Here is a 15,447-nt window from a genome sequence, read left to right on the forward strand (position 1 = left end):
GTGGTTATCAGAATAACGGCAGACTTGTTCATACCAGCACAACATAGCAATGTGAGAAATCTACAGGTAGAATATTTGATAATGTTTAAATAGGCTGTGGTTCTTATAACTACCAAATGAAACACAGAGGGACCAAATCTTTAATTAATGTCAAGGACTGTGGACTTAGCCCTCTAGATGGCAATCCACAATTGTGTGCAGACTGAGGAGATCACCTGATTGGTGGGGATGTGTTTTTTAGTCAACATTGTGGTGCATAAATATCCCACTTTGGTCACAGTATCCATTTCTGACCTGCCTCACCATGAAGTGGCTGGTAGTGGTACTGGCGCTTGTTTTGCTGCAGCAAGGGGGTGTGGAAGGTGTTCCTGGGAACGGAAACAGTAACCATGGGAACACACAGTCATGCGACGTTACCTGTCAGACCCTGACTGACTTCCAGTCCTTCATGACCACTGCTGTAAGTACTAAATGTAACCAACTCAAAGGAATTTGTGACAGAAGTCCTTTTTCCGGTGTTTTCCTCCAGAATTTTTGTGACTATGTTGGCAATACAGCTCCTTATCATGTAACTTTTAGTTAACAATCTACTCAGATACTATCATGGCAAAAACACAGCGTACATGTATTAAAAGATGAAGAACATCCCTTCTCTGCTGCCGAACTTTTGTAGCTACACCAAGGAGCTTTTATACACATATATATATACAATGACAGATGAAACCCTTTTAAACTGTGCAAATCTTGGACTGATTTGATGTGGTTAGTAATGTTGCACCTTTTCCTTTCTGCTGAATTTGTCTTTCTTTTTGACTTATGCTGATCCTTGATTGTGTGCAATGTTTGGTGGCCCTTTTTTGGGAGTTAAAAAAAAATTTCTGGGCAGGTGAATGGGCACCTGGTGTGCCTCCCCCTAAATCCATGTGAATGCTCTGCATTATAATCAGTAAATTCCATATATGATTTTTACAATGTACACATGGTGTACCCGTACAAAACCAGTTTTTCTTCTTGGACCGGTACAGAAAAAACAGACCGGAAAAAAGTCAGTGGACCAGATCATGGACTGATTAGAAAATGAACAGATTATATCGGCAGGCGTTCACGCGTTTTGGGGCTTACTGGTGCAAGAAAATAACAAGACCAAAGTAAAGGAGAGTTAATGTTAAAAACAAGTAAGTTATTTTTACCAAGTTTCTAAAGTCAAACTTGGTCAAAGTTAGTGTTTTTTACCTGGAGATAGGACTCTAAAATGCCAGTGGATGTCCAATACTCCACAAAACCGAATCCTTTAATAGCGAAATGGACTATTGTTTTGTGTATCACCCATTCACAAATTTTCACAGACAATTACGTAGGTCAAGATCCAGGTCCAGACCTGGACCTGATCCTCTGGCCCTGGACTGTGCCTGTACCTGAATGTTCTGTACTGGTACCCACCCCTAGTACATATGCTACAGACAGAGTATCCTAACATATGACAAAATTTGCATTTTTGCTTTTTTCAGAAGTGCTGATGAATCTAAGAAACAAAAAAAAGCATCAGCTTTTAGAATATCTAAGCCTTCCTCTGACATTCAAGTTGTCATCGTGCATATACTTAACCCCCTTATGTGACAAGGGCTGTATTTAGCACAATCCAGCTTCTGGACGCCAAAGCATAATCATGCCCTTCACCACCAGCACAGTGATGCAACCGGGTGAAAAAATACATAAGAATAAATACACTCAGAGACCCAAATTTCTTTTGTTTTGTAAAGCTTTTCTTATGTGTTCAACAGCATGACTGCTTGGTAGAGGTTATATATTTGAGGGTAGAAGCCACCACTAGACAGTTATTTGGTGCCACCCATATCATTTTTTATATACTATTTTTTGAAAAAGCAATCATTTGCCCAAATGACAGCTTTGTTGACATGGAGTAGGTTTATCTACCTGTAGGCTTATGTTCAAGTAATGGGTTGGGCAATCTTAGAGAGGTTCCCATGTGAACACACTTCCAAACTGTTCACTATGTGCTTACTTCTCACTGTCACTGATAGTGGTAGTTCACATAGGACCAGAATGTTAAAGATTTTTTAAGTATTGCTTCCCCCTTAAGTTTGAGTATGTGCTACCTTTTGGACATTGTTTCCCTAATGCTCTGTATTCCCTTTTTGACCATTTTATATCTATTCTGGTATTCTGTATGTCATGTTCTTAGTCTTATCGTAGTAAATACCTTTCAAGCTTGTTCTCCATACATGTGGAGATTGTAACTAAATCAAAAGAAATTGGGTGAGCTTATTTTCATAAATTATATTTATATTTATGTTTAAACAGCCACAGGCTCAGACAGACCAGTCCACCACGATTCAAGCTCTCCAGGCAACAGCCAGCAGTCAGGACAACATCATCCAGCAGCAGGCTGCAGCTTTACAGCAACTGGAGGGAACTCTGCAGCAACAGGCCACCCTGATTCAACAACAGGCCACCAGCCTGCAGCAACTGGAGACTACCTTGCAAGAACATGAATTGACCATCCAGGCACAGGCCACCAGCCTACAGCAACAGGTAACTGCTGACCAGCAGCTAGCAAGCAACTTGCAGCAACTGGAAGGAACTATACAGCAACAAGCCACCAGCCTGCAGCAGCATGAATCCACCATCCAGGCACAGGCCACCAGCCTGCAGCAACAGGACAGCACCATCCAGCAACAAGCCACCAGCCTGCAGCAACTGGAAGCCACCAACCAGCAACAAGCCACCAGCCTGCAGCAACTGGAAGCAACCAACCAACAACAAGCCACCAGCCTGCAGCAACTGGAAACCACCAATCAGCAACAGGCCAGCAGCTTGCAGCAACTGGAAGCCATCAACCAGCAACAAGCCACCCTGATTCAAGAACAGGCCAGCAGCTTGCAGGAACTGGAAGCCACGATCGAGCGGCATGAAAAAAATGAAGAACTACTGGCAGGAGAATTGCAGCAACTTCAATCAACTGTCCATCAACAGGGAAGTGACCTACAGCAACACGTTCAGCAACTGGCCCTCAGCCTGCAGCAGCAAGATACTGCTGATCAGCAACAAGCCAGCACATTGCAGCAACTGGAGACCACTCTACAGCAACATGAAACCGCCATCCAGGCACAAGCCACCAGCCTGCAGCAACATGAATCTACTATCCAGGCACAAGCCACCAGCCTGCAACAGCTAGAAGGAACTGTACAGCAACAAGCCACCAGCCTGCAGCAACAGGCAACTGCTGACCAGCAGCTGGCAACCAATCTGCAACAACTGGAAGGAACTGTACAGCAACAAGCCACCAGCCTGCAGCAACAGGAAGCCGCTGACCAGCAGCTGGCAATCAACCTGCAGCAGCTAGAAGGAACTGTGCAGCAACAAGCCACCAGCCTGCAGCAACAGGCAACTGCTGACCAGCAGCTGGCAACCAATCTGCAACAACTGGAAGGAACGGTACAGCAACAAGCCACCAGCTTGCAGCAACAGGAAACTGCTGACCAGCAGCTGGCAACCAACCTGCAGCAACTAGAGGGAACTGTGCAGCAACAAGCCACCAGCCTGCAGCAACAGGCAACCGCTGACCAGCAGCTGGCAACCAACCTGCAGCAGCTGGAGGGAACTGTGCAGCAACAAGCCACCAGTCTGCAGCAACAGGAAACTGCTGACCAGCAGCTGGCAACAAACCTGCAGCAACTAGAGGGAACTGTGCAGCAACAAGCCACCGGCCTGCAGCAACAAGCCATCACGTATGCCCAACAAGCCACCAACTTGCAGCAACAGGCTGCCATCATCCAGGAACAATCCGGCACCATCCAGCAACTGGAAGGTATGAATTGATAGTTTGTAGATTTTTACCTTCTTTTGATTGACTTTACAATTCGCTGAATTATGTACCTATCCTCTGAATTATGGCACATTCTTTCAGTATTACTTTGCATTACAAAGCAAAAACCTAGTACATATTTTGCTAAAATGCCTGTAGTATTCAAAAGAGTAGCAAAACCAAAGTCCGACACGTAAATACTGGTGTTTTTGAAAAAAGGAGACCCAGGCTAGTTTCAGCAGTGTGTTTTTTTTATCACATACATATTCAGAAAGCATATTTCTTCACTCTCAGATATACTGAATGCTCCACGTGACTGCCTGGACTTGTTCAACACCGGCCACAACACCAGTGATGTCTACGCCATCTACCCAGGGGGGAAGGATCCCATCCATGTGTACTGTGACATGGACACTGACGGGGGCGGATGGACGGTACAAAAATTCAACCAACAGAAGCTTTTCAATAATTTGTCTCTGTCAATTCCTCTGTTTCATAATTCCACCAATGAAAAATACAAAATCCATACTGTAGCAGTGTAAATTGTCACTGGTCCAAGTTTCATGTAACATATTATCAAGATGTCATTGTACCAACATGACTGATGAGGTTTTGTCTGATGCAGGTCTTCCAAAGGCGCCATGATGGTTCAGTAAGTTTCTCCTTGGACTGGCAGGCCTACAAGACCGGCTTTGGGGACATCAAGTCAGAGTTCTGGCTAGGTAACATATCAATTTGATATATTGAATGTGATGGCATATTGTAGTAGTAAATGGAGTAAATTCTAGGCTTACTAAAGTATATGTTATTTTATTTTATTTATTCATTCGGTTGACGTTATGACTCAAAGCACAAATTCAATGATGTTTTGAGAAAGAAGTTTGCTAATCATTTTACAGGCAATGACAATCTGGCTGCACTGACTGCCCAAGACGTGTTTGAACTGAGGGTCGACCTGGAAGACTTTGAGGGAAACTTAGCTTATGCCAAATACAGCACCTTCAGGGTGAAAGACGAAGTCGAGAACTACCAAATGAATGTGGGTGGATATTCAGGAACTGCAGGTATGAGGAACAATATCTAACATTTTCTACTCTGAATAGAAACATTTCTTATACACGCAATACAACTTCCAACTTGCCTCCTCCCCCCTCCCACTTATGAACAATGGACCTGTTCTTTCAGGGGACGACATGACATGGAGTTCCACTGCATTCTTCTCCACCATCGACGCAAGCAACTATGTCCATCCTGGCCACTGCAACCTTGGCAACAAGGGCGGCTGGTGGTACAGCAGTTGTCGTGATGCCAACCTGAACGGCCAGTACCTGGTTGGAACCCACCAGTACAACGGGGAAGGAGTGAACTGGTACCAGTGGAAGGGAGACAACTACTCCCTCAAACACACTGAGATGAAGATCAGGCCCAACTAGGCTCACTCACTTGGTCCTAACAAATGGTTATAGCTGTACTGTAACTCGAGACATGGCAACCTGCTAAATCTGTGTGAGACGATCTTTCTGCTTCCTGCTGACTTCAATGTTCATCTTTGTTTCCAGTTTGTGTGCTGCCTACATGTATAGTCCATACCTTGTTTGGCAAGGTACAAACTATAGGGAAGCGAACACAAGGTGGAAACAAAAACATAGCATGGTTCTGAATGTTGGCTGAGATAAGTGATTTAAATGGATACACATCTTAATGGACATGATGCACATAGGAAAGTAGAAAATAGATGATAGGTAACTCTCTTATGCCTCATCATCTGCTGTTAGTGTTTTAGAGCAGCTGAAATGAAGTTGACATTTGAAGGAACTACAGAGTGACTGTAATACCGAGTGGACTGCATGACAAAACTGTAAACATCCTTTGGTGGGAAATAAAACCTTCACTTCCAGCTTCAATCTTTTTATATGCCTGTATGTTGAATGTGATTGTGTTTTTGTGATATGTGTTCAAACAAATGATGTCCATTAGTTTCATAAAAAGTAAGAGGATTCAACTAGACATGAATACACAGATTGCAAAAGCATCCTGAAGATCAAAAGTTCAACATTCTATGTTTGTTCATTTGCATTGCATAATGGAAATGGGGTCAAATTTTGGGGTCAACATAACTACGCCTGCGCGGTACAGCCGACAGCGTGATTTATGACATGGGCATATCGGGATACGTTCCGAACTGTATGGTGTAACACACCAGTATTAAACTTTGGTGTTGGTAAGTGACCTAGGTGTGTCTCCCTTCAATTAGTCAATAACATAAAGGACCTCCAGCTTAATGCAACTGCCAAAGGACTGTAAACATTTCTAGCAACATGTGAGGTATATGTAGGTTAACAATGGGCATGATTTAAACTCTCAACCTCTAGTTCTATAGTCAAGGTTACTCATCCATGGACCAAATTGTTCACTTTTAAGCAACATTGGGACTGGTGTTTTTCAAGTAGAATCAAACTCCAATCAGGACAGTAAAAAACTTAACAGACTCTAGTTTCTATGGTCCACTTTTAGTCTGCTTGAGACTGGCTTAGCCTGATTAATCTTGCTTATAGCAGCCTGACCAACATCCTGCCAGCTTGCAGGGAGGGGCCAGTTACAGCCCTAGACAGCAGAGTTTGTGTTACACAAAGACTTTCTCATTCACCACATTCTAACATTATCAATACATGTTTGAAACAGGGATATTGTATTATGAGGAGTAATTGGACTACTACTTACATCAAATCTGAGAGCAGGAGGTCTGGAACTTAAGGCATATGTGGACGAGGCCATCAACTTCTTCTCTAGGTCTTCAAGCCTGAATGCATAGAAGAATAGTATGATCAATCGTCCATCCGTTCATAAAGAAAACTTAAGTGAAATCTCCATCATCACAGATTTTTTAAACAAATAAAAAGTGCATGTTCTTCTATCAGTTGTAAATTCAGAAAAAAATCTTAAACAGCAAAAAATGCAGATAAAAAGTGTCATCCTTACTGCTGTCTGGCTCTCTTGACCTCTGACACCAGCTGTTCCTGACCCAGGGCCACCTGGACTAAGTCTGGGTGTTCAGTCTGCAAAGATGGAGGACAACAGTGAAAACAGGACTTTTAGAAACATGGTGTTACACTAACACAATGTAATGCTAACCATAATTTCCACTTGTACAGACGCACCCTAATAAACACCTCCTGAGACTGGACTGCCAAAGACTTACCGCACATGTACTATTACTTAAAAGTAACTATTTATGAGTCCAAGGAACAATCCAAATTGAATTAGAAGAGTTGCTTTAAGTTGAAGTTATAGTTATACTGGATATCCGCTTGCACAATTAGCATGGTTGCTAGTGTAACTACATGTAGGCAATACATCCTGTACAGACCATATGATACAAATGTAGCATAGAATGTGGTGAGGAATACTTGTAGCATGTTGTGCATGAAAAACAACAACTTGGCATGACCAATTACATGTACCATGAACACATAGTGTGTCAGAGTCAGACAGATTATACTAAGATGGGACCAACTTTTGGTTTGAGCTGAATTCTTTTTGAGGCATGAAAACATTTTTTTACTTAATTGTTACACACAAAAATATACAAGTAACATTTATATATATTATAAGCCAAGAAGGCCAGATGTTGGACAAAACTGGAAAAATTCCCACATTCATCAAATGAACATTTCGTTTACACAGAAAGTAAGTCTTGTCTTACCTTCTCATGTGAAAGGTATTGGTCGTACTGCTGTATGGGGCTCCAGCCAGTCATGATGTCATAGGTGATGACGCTCCCCAGGGAGTGTGCCAGGAGCGAAACCTTCCCCCCCTTCGGCTGGAAGTACGGGTTCCTGGTGCAGAACTCCTGGTAGATCCTGTTCAACTCCTGTTGGAGACATCTGGTGATCTGGGAACAAAACAGATAACATGTCTCTGTGTGATCTGAATGTGCAGTGGATACAGCATGGTGTTTTTTCAATCTCAATTTGTCAAAGTTATTGAGACTGGAATGCCTCAGATACTTCTCCCAGAAGTCCAGTGGTATGTGAAAGGTGTCCACTGTGAAACATACTTCAGTTATTGGGTAAATATATAACTTATGATTATCATCACCATCATTCTTTCTGCTTTTTCAGCAGACGTTCTACTGACTGGTTAATACAGGTACAGAGTCTCTCAAAGTCTATATCAAACCTCATTTCTGTAGAGGGGGCTCATGTAGTACATGATGTCCATGGCACTAGCATTCAGAACCTCCCGTAACCCACGGATCTTGTCTGGTGTGATGCTCTCCACTATGCCTGCCAAAAAAAAGGATGTTTTACAAGATGACACTTAATTTTTATTACAAAATAGCAATACAACTACATAACATTACATTACAGAGATGCAAAGAAACAGATTTTGATCAATTAGCATTACACTGTGTTTTTAGCTATAATGATATACTCTTTAAAAATACTGGGTACTGCAAAGCATCTACAATTATTCTGTCATCAACAATTCGTAAGGTCATGTAAGTATCAAATAAGGAAGCATTAACCTAAATGACCCCTCTGTCAGAGATGACAAAAGTAATAAAGGTAGGCTGGGGATTATGTGAATTAAGGATACTGACAAGACACCCCTGGAACATTGTCCTCAGTTGGGAAGGAGCAAGAGACTTTGCAATGACCTACATGTAAGCTGGAGTACTTTTGAAACTATCAAATGCTCCAGGTGGAATAGGAGGGCCTGAGTAAGAATAACTAAGACCCCACCTCCATCCAGTGTCAGCCCCGACCTCCATTCCACAGGGAGGAACTCCACCCGCTGGTCGTCTGGCAGGTGGGGGAAGTGGCTCTCCTGTATCTTACTGGCTGCCTGTCTGAGACTGTAGGGGGAGGGGGGCACACCAAGAAAACATCTTTTTTCAGTGGTAACAACAGGAATTGTGCCATATCTTAGAATCACATAGTGTCACCCAACTTATGTTCTTATTGATAAAAAAATTCTATAGGAAGGGATGACGTGATGTAGGATGTAACTTATTCTTAGAGTTGTGGTCAATCATGCTCACCTACAATTAAAAATATAAATGTTCAAAATACATTATGAGAATTTTCCCTATAATATGTGCACTTTAAAGATTCGTCTGGCATTTATTGATTTTGTTCCAGGCTCCAGCTGGTATCACATGACAGAGGCCAACTCCTGGGTCATAGTTGTCATTGAGTTAATGTAGCATGGTGTGCTGATATGTGTCTGTGCTGTTGTAGAATCCACAAGGCCAAGCTGAGACACCTGTGTTCATTAATCCTCACTGTGTCCACCTCTGATAGTAACTCACCCACTGTTCAAATCAACCCAAAATCAATAGTGTAGAAGGACTTGGAAATACCAAACGAATACCAAGTACTAATACTGGTCGTTTCAATTTTGGAAAGTACTTTTTTTTAAATGTCATGGGCAATGTTAGAACCCCCATATTTAATCTTAATGATCATTCCAAATACTGTTTGAACCATGCCTCCCTATTTAATATTGCATCGTTATTTCTGTAAGAATGTTTTATGGTTTTCATAGATTGAACACAGAGGTTAAAACAGTAGCCGTAAAATCAGAACAGTGCTTAATGTTGTGTGCATAATACTCTTAGTACTTAGGAACTGAAATATTATCTGATGTCTCTTTTACCAGTGTTTTGTTTCATTACTGTTGTCCAGCCATTGTAACTTGGTAGCGTGTACTCGTTACTTACTCAGCCACACATTTGATAATCCTGCCAGTGTCCATTTTCTGCCCAATGCCATGGATGACCAGAACCAGGTGTGTTATGTCTGATGGTTTGTCGTCCATCTTGGCCTCATATCGATAGCCACGGTGAAGTTTGGTGCCACTAGTCGTAGCTAGAAAAGAAAAGACATGATCTTCTTGCTCTTATACTGTAATATACCTGTAAAAAATACATCAGCTACAGTTTTGTAACATTTCTGTCATAACTACCAAATACATGCTCTACTGTCATCAATAAATGTTTGAAAATGCTGTTTGGAGTGAAGAACATACCTTTAGAAATCCCAAGCTTCTTCCCAACGAACCGGATACCACGGGAAGTCTTGCTGTCACTGAAGAGGAAGACCTCAGACGGGCTGTACCAATCCACATGGCTGTCTTGAAACCTCACATTCAGCACTGGGGACACAATCAATACTCCAATTAGCTAAATGTAGGTACAATGAGTCTGCGTTGTGGGATATTGTCTGGAACAGCCGATAACTAATGGTGTCTTTTGGGATCTGGACTAATTCAGAATAAACCGGTATTCACCTACATGGATGATATGGATGATATCCATCATATGTACACTCATTTGGCCTTCCCAAGGACATAACATATAATCAAATATAATGCACGATACAAATATATATAATGCCATTTGAGATCTCCAGGGATGCATAACATCCACTTGGTGTGGCCTATTGTCAGCCTACATGTTTAGTTGGTAAAATCTTATTTAACGTGGTGTAATCAAATACAGTGTACTGTACGCAATTTCACACAAATGTGTAACAAATAATCTGAGAGTCCACAATAACAATGACTGGAAATAGCAAGGCAAATCATTCCCAGTAACCACTGTTGTTTTTTTATGTTTTGCTGATAGCCTTGACCTGTTTCCCATCCCATAATCATGATGACTTGGCTCCAGGCCAGCCCTCTAGATGGTATATAATGTCCCCTCCCCATAGCTAGGATGAATATCAGGTGATATTGGTACTCTATCTGACCATGATTGCAGCTGTGACTATCATTCTAGAAGTAAGTTCTGGAAATCTAGAGATCCATATAAGGCCACAGCAAGTAAATTTTCTGGATGACATCAGCGCGTGCATTGATTTTTGCATGATTTCAGAAAAAAAAACAAGATTTTTTTTCTTCTGCAGGGATGGTCAACATGACGATAGAGTACCAAAATGAGCAAATATATTGTGCTGTAGCCTAATAATTGTACTTGTAGAAGTGACACTTACGAGGTACCCAGGGCTGTAGTTGTAGAAATGAAACTTATTGGATAGTTGTAAAAGTGACACCAATATGGAAGCTATGAGTGTGGTTACCAACTTTGTTGGTGATGCCAATCTACCACACTAGTGTCACTTTTTCCACACCAGTGCATGTCTTAAATACAGGAATGAATGCGTTTTTGCCTCTGATACCATGTTTTGTCCCTTTAAGTCTGTTTACAACAGTCATCACAACTTGATGGTGCCTATTTTTGAAGATTTTGAAGATATTTTTTTTTCACCCATCTTGTTTTTTTTTTTCGCCCTATCGCACTATTTTTGCAGTCTGCAGAGGATGTCATCCATAAAATTTACTTGCTGTGGCCTAATGCAGATCAGAACATCTGTTGGCACAACATGAGATGCAAAATGCAGGAAAGTATGATCTACTGTACTAGTACTTTGAAACAGTCAAAAATGACATGAGGAAAATAAATAAAAGAATTGACGTTGGCTATATCTACTAAGACAGGTTGGGTTTGACTTGTTTTCTGGAAGCAAAGGATGACAAAGAGTAAATTTTTCTACAATTTGTGGGTTTTGAGAATGTAACCAAGGAGCTTTGATAAGATAAAAGCTCCTTGATGTAACTTAAGAAAAAAGGGGGTTTCTGGAAAGGTATGGGAATGCCATTGTGACAATTGTTTCTTTTGACAGAATAAAATGAGCTTGGAAATCAAATGTCAACTTCTGGTCCAGAAGCAGGGTAAATATCCACTATATATACCATATACACATGCTACAAATAAACAAACCCGTTTGTTGTTTGGTGGGGCTGCTGTGCAGAGGAACCCTCTGTCCTCTCCACTTCCCCAGATGTTCTGTCTCCAGCTGTGCTGCAATGTCCTCCTCCACAGGCTGCCACGTCCCGTCATGGAACCACTGACCCCGCAGCACCTTGATGGGCTTACCTGTGTGTGTGTATGGGGGGAGGTAAGATATTTTGTTGCTTTCACATAAACAGAAAGTAATGTACACTTTAATGGCATTGCCATATTGTATCGGATATTCCGTGTGTTTGACTTTGAAGACTGAATGTAGAACATGTATCTTCATCACTGTTCATTACGAAACTCCCCCCCCCCCCACCCCACAGAATCATAGACATTGTGATATGATGTGATACAAGGTAGTAAGTGATACAAAACTGCAAATCTAATCCATTGCTATTTATAACCTTTCATCTCTGTCACGCACACACACACACACACTCACGCACACACACACACATCATGGTTGCCATGGCAACTGCCTCCTCCTGTGACTCACCTGACCAGTAGATGGGGTAGCAATGTTTGGTGGCCACACACACCTCGTGAACACCTCCCCGCACCACGATCAGGTCCACTTTCTCCTCTGGGGGCGTGTTCCCCTGGTGGAAGTGAACCTGTCGGTACTTAGTCTCAATCCTTAAGGAGTCGTAACCGATGAAGGGTTCCCACTGAGGCTTCTTCCCGGGTTCTTCCGTCTCGTAGAACCATCTGACTTCCTCGGGTCTCAAGTCCGTCACGACGTCTTGGGTTGTGGAGACGTTGGCGCTAGCAGAGGGGAGACCCGGGCGAGGGGGTACCGCGGGCCTGGGCGGCCTGGGGGGCCTGGCAGGGCTTTGCCGCACGGGAGACTCCGTCAGATCGATAACTTCGGGATTGTAAGCGGGTGGTCTCTCGTCTTCGTACTGCTGTGCCATCTCCAACCCGTACGGATCTGAGTCGTCAAAAGCAGCCTGCTGACGATAGTTCCTGCCCATGGCTACCATGGGCCTCCAGACACCTTCACCACTGTCTCGATCACCGAACTGGTCCCCGGGGGACGGGTATTCCATGGTGACAGGCGCGTTTTCTCAGTTTTTACCAGGAATCAGCTTTCTGGGTTCCAACGTACACAGCACCCGGCAGGTCACTCCAGGGCGTTCACCTTTCACCCTTCAGCTGTTATCAACGCAGCTAAATGTAAAAACCTTCATATATGTCTTCCGTCAAAATTTTACAAATAATCTCCCATACCTAGATTTTTTTACATCACAATTAATATTTTGACGGATTTAAGTTATAGGAAGTAAATATTGTACCCATCATTGTTTACTTTTAGAGAGTGCAATTATGACCTTTATGTTTCGATGCTACTCAATCAAGAAATATAGGAGAGGTGACTCAGAACGTGATGTTGGTTTCGTAATTCCCAAATCATCATACGTAAGTCACTTCACATCATACGTGTTCATTGTTTTATACTTTCTCGGTTAGGGAAAATCTCTTGTCATTCCTTCAAGATTTATAGTAGAAGGTAAGGTTTGGTCATTGAACGTTGGGGAGGGGGGAAGAGCAGAGGGAGGGGTGTTTAAATAGGGATGTTACTCAACATGCTACAAAGTTAAGTTGTGCACTATTCTCTCAAAGTACTTTGTACATGTGGTATTCCTGTGTAACTTGTGTAGTGTACGCAAGGCGTACTAATTGTATGTATACTTTGATTATTTTTTATCCATCCAAGGACGTTAAACTTATATAACGTCCTTGATCCTCTTTTATGGGTTATGCTTAGTCTTATTTTCTTGACGCAATGAATGTGATTTGTCAAGTTATTTGCTTAACGTACTGAATAAGTAGATAAAACGTTAAGTTAGATGTTTCATTCTTGCAGGATTTTCCATATTCTTTCGAAACTCCATAAAATCTGTCAATAGAATCTCTCTTAAACCTGTTCCATTCCAGTTTGCAGGTTCCTGAGAGTCCAAACCAACGCTGCAATGTGGCAGGTTTTCATCAGGACCTACGCACCGTACATCACCTTCCCTTTTGCCCTGGTCATCGGCTTCGTTGGGTACAACTTTGAGAACCTCGTACGTGGCGGGAAACAGCAGCCTTACCGGAACAAGAGCATCCTTGAGGAGCGAGAGGAGAGGAAGTTGGAGGCAATTGAGGAGAAGGACCCCACGGAAGTGGACAAGTTGAAGGAGAAGAAGTTTGTGCCTCGTTCAGTGTTGGACAAAAACCAGCCGGGCTGGAAGGGTTTGTGATGACACGCCCAAAATTGACAACAAGTGCAGGTTGTAGGCATTGTAGCATTGCCCATTGATGTTTTCCACAGACTTGTTTTTTTCACGCCCTGGCTACTTGGACTGGTATTGCATGGTAATTTTTGGTGCCTATATAATTCAACAATACAGTTGTGGAATGCTGCTGGTTTTTGTACTTTAAAAGTATGAACGTGATCATCTGATGACCAATCTGAACTATCCTTAAAAAAATGTGGGTATCAAATGTGATTTGGACAGCATATTGCAGCAGCTTCCTTCCTGTCAGGATAAGTGTTAGAAATAGAGATTATTTCCAATTAATACCAGTGTGAAAATAATGTGTCTCAACACAGATGTAGCTACAAATTACAGAATACCCAGCACACAAGAGATTTCAGCATCTAAGATATTTTGGTTATCTTCAACGTTTAGTCATCAATGTTTTGGTGTTATGTATGTAACATTATAATTCTTATTGAAAAGTATGAAATTGTATTCACTTTGAAACATCCCACTGTATATTTAATACCACTTGATGTTACCAGGTCTGGCCTTAACATTATCTTGTAGTATTACCTTAGAAAGTGCAGTACTGTAATTTGAGACGTCACCACTTAACCAGATCAATGCATGGAAGCTATTTAATATGTCTTTTCCTTGAATGAGTCAATGAAACTACATGTAACATGTATTTTTGATATACATGTACCCGGTAATACTGTAAATGCATTTAACTTCCCGGGGATTTAATTTCGCGGTAACGGGAAAAGGGACTTTTCGCGGTGGTTTTAAGTTCATGGTGACGTGGTCACCGCGAAAACCACGAACATTAATCCACCGCAAACATTTCTGCATTTACAGTACTACATGTTCTAAGTTAGTGTCCAACCATTTATTTATAGGGCTATTACTATATTGCTGTTATTGAAGAATTGTGCGTGGAAACCCTCCTTTGTAACTGAGTTGGTGAATGGATCCTTGGTATGATTGTAAACATAAAGTCATGAAGTTTTTCCTGTACAGTCAATCCTGCCCAAGCGACCACCCCCCTTCAACTTCAAGCCGACCACCTGGTAATTAGGACTGCTTTTTCTCGGTCCCAAAAATTTTCATTGTCATAAGCATTAAGTGACCTTTTCAATCGACCACCTGGCCACTGCAACAGTAAAAAATTTGGATTGCACAGGACCAAATCACTGCCCATGACGACCACACCATTTTCAAGCTTGAGGTGTCATCTATTTTTGATGATAACTAGCATGACTTTTGCCGAAATCGGCCACTAGTTTGCGTTGGATTTTGACTGCCATACGATGTTGTGTTCAAAATAAAGATCTCAGTGGATGCAGGTGGGTGGGTCATTTGGGGTCAATGGGGCAGTCTGGTGATGGAAGCAAATTTTGTTGTACCATTTATGCTATGCCCATGGCATGTGATACTCTTCACCTGTCCAAAACGACCACTTTTGTCCAGTCCCTCGAGTGGTCGTCTTGAGATTTGACTGTATTCAATAAATACATTTGATCAGTAAACTTATGGGATATGTTGACTACACGAAATGACCTTGAATCCTG

The 15,447-nt window shown here is 42.0% G+C and overlaps 2 protein-coding genes and 1 long non-coding RNA gene across 7 annotated transcripts in view; 2 read left to right on the forward strand and 1 right to left on the reverse strand.

Annotated features, from left to right (window-relative positions):
* Positions 1-12,801, reverse strand: part of LOC118427130 (phospholipase DDHD1-like) — a 32,319-nt gene extending 19,518 nt beyond the window's left edge. For 3 of the 5 annotated variants that reach the window (XM_035839483.1, XM_035838672.1, XM_035837931.1), the window contains exons 1-9: positions 12,127-12,800; positions 11,613-11,768; positions 9,860-9,985; positions 9,552-9,699; positions 8,572-8,684; positions 8,006-8,112; positions 7,530-7,718; positions 6,806-6,882; positions 6,548-6,626 (exon numbers count right to left, since the gene is read on the reverse strand). In XM_035839483.1, coding sequence (XP_035695376.1) covers positions 6,548-6,626; positions 6,806-6,882; positions 7,530-7,718; positions 8,006-8,112; positions 8,572-8,684; positions 9,552-9,699; positions 9,860-9,985; positions 11,613-11,768; positions 12,127-12,679 — 1,548 coding nt within the window. In that variant the 5' untranslated portion in view covers positions 12,680-12,800. Of the gene's footprint in view, positions 1-6,547; positions 6,627-6,805; positions 6,883-7,529; positions 7,719-8,005; positions 8,113-8,571; positions 8,685-9,551; positions 9,700-9,859; positions 9,986-11,612; positions 11,769-12,126 lie in introns of all 5 variants that reach the window. The other 2 variants (XM_035840260.1, XM_035837170.1) reach the window with 2 other exon arrangements.
* Positions 285-5,730, forward strand: LOC118430281 (angiopoietin-2-like). The gene is made up of 6 exons (XM_035841430.1): positions 285-460; positions 2,323-3,829; positions 4,121-4,260; positions 4,452-4,548; positions 4,726-4,890; positions 5,012-5,730. The coding sequence occupies exons 1-6, from the start codon at positions 305-307 to the stop codon at positions 5,257-5,259; spliced, it is 2,313 nt and encodes a 770-aa protein (XP_035697323.1). The 5' UTR covers positions 285-304; the 3' UTR covers positions 5,260-5,730.
* Positions 12,802-12,866: 65 nt separating the features above from the next.
* On the forward strand, positions 12,867-15,413 carry LOC118403007. Its single transcript, XR_004829627.1, has 2 exons — positions 12,867-13,140; positions 13,569-15,413. It is a non-coding gene; the product is annotated as an uncharacterized LOC118403007 (long non-coding RNA).
* The last annotated feature ends 34 nt before the right edge of the window (positions 15,414-15,447 follow it).

This window comes from Branchiostoma floridae, chromosome 1, assembly GCF_000003815.2.
Source record: "Branchiostoma floridae strain S238N-H82 chromosome 1, Bfl_VNyyK, whole genome shotgun sequence".
Taxonomy (NCBI): Eukaryota; Metazoa; Chordata; class Leptocardii; order Amphioxiformes; family Branchiostomatidae; genus Branchiostoma; species Branchiostoma floridae.